This window comes from Lathyrus oleraceus, chromosome 3 (assembly GCF_024323335.1).
Source record: "Lathyrus oleraceus cultivar Zhongwan6 chromosome 3, CAAS_Psat_ZW6_1.0, whole genome shotgun sequence".
Taxonomy (NCBI): domain Eukaryota; kingdom Viridiplantae; phylum Streptophyta; class Magnoliopsida; order Fabales; family Fabaceae; genus Lathyrus; species Lathyrus oleraceus.
Window position 1 is genome coordinate 509,960,578 of NC_066581.1, and position 8,258 is coordinate 509,968,835.

Below are 8,258 nucleotides of genomic sequence, written 5' to 3' on the forward strand. Positions count from 1 at the left end.
ATTTATAAAGAGAATAATATGCAGAGAATATATTATTGATAGTATAAGAAAAAGAGACCAAAATCCGGAGGAAGATAGTTTGGTTGATCTGTGAGTAGCGATTCAAATCGGATTCAGGTAACTCTTTGTTTCTTCCAGATCTTCATTTTTCTAGGGTTTCATCTGCTTCTATCAATCGTTCATTAATCAATTCTTAACACTAAAAAAATTGATTTAGTTTCTGATTTATTCTGATTAGCTTTCACTTCATTCAAGTTCTTCTACAAAATCAACCATGTTGGGTGTTATAAGAAACAAGGTACAATTTCACTATCTTTAATCTTATTATCATCATTTTTGATTTTGTGTTTTTCATTTCACAAATTAACATTTTTTTTCATTTTCAGACTATTCGCCCTTCATTCTCCGCATTCAGATTTTTCTCTTCTTCAGCTAAACAGGTTTTTTTTTGTTGCTTATTTATCAAAGTTTAATTCTACTTTTCTCAATTTGAAATTTGAAATTAATTAAATTATAAATATTGTTATTGTTATTACGTAGATGACAGTGAGAGATGCTCTTAATTCTGCACTTGATGAGGAAATGTCTGCTGATTCTAAAGTTTTCTTGATGGGTGAAGAGGTAGCTACCTGCCTACCTACCCAATTCAACTTCTAAAGTGATTTTTTTTCCTGATTTTCTTATGTGTTTTTGGGTGTATTTCATTACAGGTTGGAGAATATCAAGGTGCTTATAAGGTTAGTTATGTGTTTTGCTCGAATTGTTTTTTGGATGGATGTGGGTTTATTTTGTTTTGAATCGATTTAATTCATAATTTTTCTTTGTTCTTTTGTTTTAGATTACCAAGGGATTGCTAGAGAAGTATGGTCCTGAAAGGGTTCTCGACACTCCCATCACCGAGGTTATTTTTTATTTTTTACTTTTGCCGCAGTTGATTTTTCGAGGTTTTAATGATGCTTTTGTGTCTCGCTTTCAATGTTTACATTTCTTAAACATATTAATCCCGCCCGTCATTGTTTTTAGGTTTATTTACTAGTGCTTGTGAATTGGTACAAATTTTATTGTTTGAGCCGATAGTGCAACCATCTAATAGAAATGAACAAATACGAATTTTGGTAATATGATGGCATGGGGTGAAGTGTTGTCATGTATCAGCCATGAAGTGTGTTAATTTTGGCGCTCTGACATGGCCCGCCATAGATAACATTGTGGGGTGGGTGTCATGTTGGGTTGTCTTCCTTATGTGAGCTTCTGCTAACTTATATTTTGCAAAAATTGCTTGTTGAACATGAAAAGATTTTCCTGCTTCTTAACTCTGAAGCGGCAACTTAAAATTGATGCTTTAGTATCTCACTTTTTGTTACACTTTTTTTTTCTTTGGTTTATTTCCATTTTTCAAAGTTAAACCAATGAGTGGACTTTGTATGAAAAAAAAATTGACAGATAATTCCTAAGAAAAAACAGGATTTATACATGGTTGCTGATGTTTGTATGGTGTAATTTGTTCACAAATATAACGTTCATTTAATGTAACGCAGGCTGGGTTTACTGGGATTGGAGTTGGTGCTGCTTACTATGGTCTAAAGCCTGTTGTGGAGTTTATGACATTTAACTTCTCCATGCAGGTTAGCGTATATCTCAATTGCTTCCTTTCTTTCTTAAATTGAGTGTGCATTTAAGTGTGTTAATTTACTTCTTTTGGCGCCTCAAATTTCTGCGTGTTTTGTTTTCTTCTTGGAATTTGCAAGTCATGCTCTTAATGAATAACATTTTCTCATGAAAAGTTGGCTGCTCTGGAAGATCATTAGATTGACATCTTATGAGTTATATCTTCTGCGTGATAAGAATACACACGTTACTGAGTTTTCAAATGATGATTAATTTGCCAAATACACATATTGACTTCCCTTTGAATCTGTGTATACAAGACGAATAGTATTGAAGATTATGTATACAATAAGATGATCACTATATTGAAGATTATATATACAAGACAAATTGTTCATTTAAGATGTGCAATAAATGCTTAAAAATTCAAAAGTTACCCAGAATTTCAAACACTATTCTTTAATAATAAGAACTCATGATAATACAGTATAGATGTACAATCCTTGAAAACCCTGATAACTGAGGCAAAACAGTAAGCAAACTTCTGTAAAGAGCTATGGTAGTTGTGAAAGCTCTAACCATAAAAGGGGAGGGGGTGTGGAGGTCAAATTAGAAGGGTAGGCATGGCAAAACTTGCAACAGATACCTGTCAGGGACACAACAGAAGTCTCTAGTTTATGTGTTTTGGTGATGTGGTAGCTTGGTCGTTCATAATCCAAGGCATTTCTTTATGCATTGCGGAAAGACACCCAACCTACAAAATCTGTGATTGACTGCCCTGCTAAACTATGGATTCGAAAATGTAGGAGACTTCTTGACCTCTATATTAAAAGAACTGGTTCAGTTTATTGTATACAGTCCCTTGACACGTCATAAATCAACTAATTATGTAGCATTAATTAATTTGAAAGTAACATGGAATCAATATGAATCAGTTAGGTTTTGTTAGTTGGTAGGTTTTTTGCCGAAATTGTTTTTTCTTGTCAACACTTGTTTGAATTTTGATAGTAGTCTTAGATATATTTTTTTTGTGTGAAATATCTTATGTCTGCATGCCTTATGTTTGTATTTCTTCCTCTGCATACCCATATTAATAACCACCCACCTAATAGTGATTTTTATCGATACTAAATAGTTCTTTATGTTAAAATCATTTTTCATGTAACATTAATACATTCACTTGAAAACGTTTCTGATTAAAATCAATTATGCAAAGTCAAGTTCATTCAAAAGCAATTTTCCAAAGACTAATCTAAACATCGCCTTATCATCTTGGCAATTTTCAAAGACTAATCTAAACATCCCTATTTAATTTATCCCCCTTCATTGTCATGTCATCTTGATTTGTGTTGCAGGCAATAGATCACATCATTAATTCTGCTGCAAAATCAAATTACATGTCTGCTGGGCAAATATCTGTACCTATTGTCTTTAGAGGACCCAATGGTGCTGCTGCTGGAGTTGGTGCTCAGCACTCTCATGTATGTTTCTCTGGCATTTTATTCTAAGTGAAACATCCGCGAACTATTTCTTTGCAACATCCACTGTTTTACTTTGGTTATGACCTATTGAGCATATAAACTTTAGTGTTTGTCTATATTTGTGTGCCCTACAACTTTGCTTTTCTGCAGTGTTACGCATCTTGGTATGGCTCATGCCCTGGGTTGAAAGTTTTGGCACCATATTCAGCTGAGGATGCCCGTGGCTTACTTAAAGCTGCTATTAGGGACCCTGATCCCGTAGTTTTCCTTGAAAATGAGTTGTTGTAAGTTATGCTGTTTGATTAGTAATTTTAAACGAGTTCTTGAAGCTTGAAGATTTCCAACATTATTTCTAGTTTTAAATGATTTTTAATTTGATGAGTTATGTGCTCTAGATATGGTGAGTCATTCCCTGTTTCTGCCGAAGTTCTTGATTCCAGCTTTTGCCTTCCCATTGGAAAAGCAAAGGTACTTAATCATCTGTAATAGTTGACTACACCTTTCTTGCATTTGTTGATATCACACATTATGAAATTTAGCATTCTTATCAAATTCATGCTTTTCCCTTAACAGATTGAGAGAGAAGGAAAAGATGTGACTATTACAGCCTTCTCAAAAATGGTTGGCTTTGCTCTAAAGGTTTGTTTACCCTAAAGACCGTTTTGTATTCTAGATATTTATTGTTTGTTCTAAAATTTAATTATCATTTACCTAGTATTATGTGAAATGATATAGGTTGTCTTGTATGTAAGTGTTGAATAAATAATAACAGAAGAAAAGAAGACAATAATTATTTTCGATTACTTGTTCATTACCTGTTTTATATGTTTGAAGAAAAGTCAGAATCTCTAACCTCTTCCTGTCTTCCTTCCCAAACAAGCAAACATTTGTGAATAACTTTTTTTTTCTTACTTTGTTTAGGCTGCTGAGATACTTGAAAAGGAAGGAATCAGTGCCGAGGTAGGCTTTGCAATTAATTGTGATGAATTTCCGCCCTTTATGCAACTTCTTTTTGGTCATGACTAACAATGAGTGTTGGTCTTTATCGACACAGGTTATTAATTTACGGTCAATCAGGCCACTTGATCGACCCACCATCAATGCTTCCGTAAGGAAAACCAACAGATTGGTGACAGTTGAAGAAGGATTTCCTCAGCACGGTGTTGGCGCTGAAATCTGGTTTATTTCTTAACAATAGTTTCGCTATATCTTGCTGGTTAACTCCCGGAAGTTGTCTAAGCTCATACTTCTATTGTGCAGTACTTCTGTCATTGAGGAAAGTTTTGGCTATCTTGATGCACCTGTCGAGAGAATTGCTGGCGCTGATGTTCCCATGCCTTATGCAGCTAATCTCGAGAGATTGGCTGTCCCACATGTAATATTTCTTAAACATTACTTTTGACGTTTTTCAATACATGTGTATCAATCATGTAAATCTGATTGCTTGCTGATATATGTGGATCTGCAGGTTGAAGATATCGTCCGTGCTGCTAAGAGAGCATGCCACAGATCCGTGCCTCTGGCCGCAGCTGCCTAAAATAATCAATTTAGGTCCGAAATTTTTTATGTCGTGGTTTGTTCTTTGGTAACACTTAATGTTACCAAAAATAATTTCCCCCAAATTTTCACCACAGCCTCATAAAGAAAGAGGTTTTACTCGCTGATTCTGTTAGGCTTTGGTTTAAAAAATTGTGATGTAAGCATATAATATTGTCCAAGTTTTCAGGAGCAATAGATTCTATACATTTTTTTAATCCATCTCAGCATTTCTGAGAGGAAGTTCATGTTTAATTACAATGACACACAAGACGGGAAGTTGTATGCAACCTAGTGATAAACTTTTTGATTAACTTGCTTATTGTTTAGTTTTGTTGGCAAATGATAGTATTAGGTATTGAAATTTTCCTTAAGGATATAGATGAGTTGTTATTGAAGTAAAATTATGTTTTGCATGTATTTTTGGTGTGGCACTATGTGTGATTACCATGTTTTTTCTATCTTAGATGAGGTTTTAATTTGAAGTGTGACAATGATGATTCTTATAATCACTTATACAGTCTACCTTGAGATGCTTTGTTCTTTCATGGATAAACATAGTTCAATGCATTGAATTTGCAAGTCTTTGGTCAAGTACAATAGTCATTGTAATTCACAAGTTGTGGCATCTAATGCACGTTACTCTTTCTCAGATATTGACATTGGGAGTTGTTTCTTTGTTCTCTAAGATATCATTGACTTGCTAAGAAATGTGAATTTTCAAGAGTCAACACATCATACCCAATCAACAAGAAAAGCCTAGCAATCAGATATGTGAATCTCCAAGAAAGAATAAATTACAATGAACAGTAATTCAAATATTTTAAGACTCTGACAGGTGTAGTAAAATAAGCAATGGTAGGGTTGAATAAGAATTGAGTTGTGAATGTGGTATTAGGTTTTGTTATTTTGAGATATAGTAGATTGTCAATTAATCTAATGTAAGATGGAATGTCCTCAAATGGTGTAATTTCAAAGAAGGATCTGAAAGGAATTGGTTATGCGCCAGAGAAGATATGGGCATTATTTTCCTTGACATAAAAGAGACACCTTGTGAAAATACAATTCATGTGAAAATACAAAAATGTTTTCATGTTCTAGAAATACATCTTTGGATGCATCCTGAGTAAATAGAATTCTGATTTAATGATAGAAATTTCGAAGATGGATCTTTAAAATTATTTTGGAGATGCATCTCTGGATGACATTGAAGCTTAAATTTACGCACTCTTTCCTTCCTCATTTTAAAAAAACACAATTTTCTTAAACTCTCTCAATGGTTCTTCCATCAATCAACTCCAAAATCAAACAATCAAGTTCAAAGGTTCTTTAATCAACATCAAGTACATCAGACTGAGGCACGGGATGATTGCACAACACGCATCAGTCTGGAGGAAAAAAAGTCAGGTTTTGGAGGCTCCCGCTCACTCTAGCTTGACACAGGCAGAGGTATCGACTTATGAGGCTCATGTTTCTCCATCTTATTCTTCTTCCTGTAGGAGACGGATGTCACCTACTGACGCTTCACTGCCTCCATTCTCCTGCAGACGACAATTTCACTTATTCAGGTGCCAGAGGTACCGAGTCACCGGTGGTACCTGAGGCACCAATGTCACCCCATGCACCAGAGGAATCTCACGCGGATGAGTCAGTGCTACCTCCGTTGATGAGGCCGTTGAGGATGATGAGTCAGTGCAACCTCAAACATTTGGAGGAGGCCCTATAAAATTGTCACTGTTGCCTCTGTACCTAGACCATGCTTCCATACACATCTGAGACAGCGAGGTAAAATTAGTTGGACTCTTTCTTTTGAATTATGTTTATTATTATATTAGAAGTTTTTGACGTTGATTTATTTTTTTACAGGGTCATGATTCGCTGAAGTTTATTAACAATGCACAGAAGATTACTAACTTGCCTCAGTCGAATGAGAAGTGGTTTGAGGTTGCTTTGCCCCTATCTGGAATGAAGGACTTGTGCATGATCAGTTATGTTACGGTCAACCACAGGATGCTTAATGCATTCGTGGAGAGATGACACACCGAGACCTTTTTATTTCATCTCCTATTTGGTGAGATGTCTATCACATTCGACAATGTGTCGTATTTGTTGCATCTTCCGATCAGGTGGGAACTTCTAGATCACTGGAGGATTAGCAGAGACGAGGCACTTAAAATGATGATAGAATATCTAGGAGTTGATCTAGAGGATGCCATGAGGGAGTTTGAAAAAAAAGAGGGGCTCATGCTAGGTTTAAATTCCCGAGAAAGGTATATACGTATGAGATTCTTAGAGTTGAGGAGGCTAGAGGCGATGACGAGCATGTGAAGCTCCTTAGAGCGTATGCTATGAGAACATACATGCTATATTTGATTGGCACTACGATTTTTATGGACAAGAGTTCCACTTATACATATGTCATATACCCATGATACTCCGAGGACTTCGAGCGAATCCATGAGTACAACTAGGGCCCCACTTGTTTGGTCTACTTGTACTCAAAGTTATTAGACGGATGTATGTGGAAGATGAAACAAGTCACAAACAACACCACACTACTGACAATAATATTTATTGGTCTTTTAATGTTTCTGTGTCATTTTCATTACATTTTGCAACGCTCTTAGTGATAATTCGTACGTTTTTCAGACTTGGATCCTCCTGTACTTCCAGCGCATCTCCGACTGGTCATGTGTATCAAATTACATTGAGGATATGCCACACGCTTCTGCATTTGATCCGTTCAAAGGGAACCAGGCGATAGAGTCATTAAGAGTTTATCCTAACCGCTTGGTTGTCGGGGATATGCACTTCAATAACCATGTCGATCACCGTATGACACGACCATTTGACGACATAATGTTATACTCGGAATAGTTGGCATGCAAATTACGTCTCACATTTCCTCATATGTCTGAGCGCATCATGCGACAGTTCGACTACACTCCGACTATTCCCAAACATCCTGTTGTCTATGTTTCTCCTACTATGACACATAAAGAGATATATGCCATGTTTGATGATTATCTTAGTCATCTGGTACTAGAGGAGGCACGAAGTACCATAGCTGAGAGACTAAAGCTATGTCGATGGGTACATCAGGTGGTTCTTCAGGGTGTCACATTCGCATATGGTGTAGGCTACTCTAGGAGATCCACCAAGACCAATTCATCAGGAGATACTAGAGGATGTGCAGACACAGTTAAATCATGCTCATGATGTCTTGCCTAGATGTTGTCACATAGTGGAGATTGTACATGCATGCATTGACATAGGTATCTTCCCTGATGGGTCTGAGGTGAGACAAATCCTAGATTCCATTATGATAGAGGCACGAGAGGCACTGATGGGCCGAAGACAACGTTGGAGGTCGGGGAGGGGGAAGGGGTAGTAGACGCCAAGGCGCACGAGGAGTCAAAGGAGCTGTAGTCTGGCATGTGCAACAGTATATAGTAGTTGTAATTTGAATTCACTATGAATTTTATTTTATTTTCACTTCATTATACTTTATCGTGTATTTTGACTTCATGTATATATTGTTGGTGTAAGCCCTAGAGGCCAATACTTTTGGTACTTGTATCGAATTATTTATTAATTATTTAAAGGCATTTTCTTTATTATGGTTGATTAATA

At 36.1% G+C, this 8,258-nt stretch overlaps 1 protein-coding gene across 1 annotated transcript; it reads left to right on the forward strand.

Annotated features, from left to right (window-relative positions):
• LOC127128483 (pyruvate dehydrogenase E1 component subunit beta, mitochondrial) lies at positions 1–5,057 on the forward strand. The gene is made up of 15 exons (NM_001427676.1): positions 1–117; positions 239–298; positions 387–440; positions 541–621; positions 711–737; positions 839–901; positions 1,539–1,625; positions 2,964–3,089; positions 3,240–3,373; positions 3,485–3,557; positions 3,663–3,728; positions 4,011–4,049; positions 4,144–4,268; positions 4,350–4,464; positions 4,558–5,057. The coding sequence occupies exons 2-15, from the start codon at positions 275–277 to the stop codon at positions 4,624–4,626; spliced, it is 1,083 nt and encodes a 360-aa protein (NP_001414605.1). The 5' UTR covers positions 1–117; positions 239–274; the 3' UTR covers positions 4,627–5,057.
• Positions 5,058–8,258: the final 3,201 nt, after the last annotated feature.

Excerpts from the sequence above, each read along its gene's own strand:
- LOC127128483 (NM_001427676.1), top strand. The coding sequence starts at position 275 with ATGTTGGGTGTTATAAGAAACAAG. Across the intron at positions 441-540 it reads TCTCTTCTTCAGCTAAACAG|ATGACAGTGAGAGATGCTCT; the intron begins GTTTTTTTTTGT and ends GTTATTACGTAG. Across the intron at positions 3,729-4,010 it reads TGGTTGGCTTTGCTCTAAAG|GCTGCTGAGATACTTGAAAA; the intron begins GTTTGTTTACCC and ends TACTTTGTTTAG.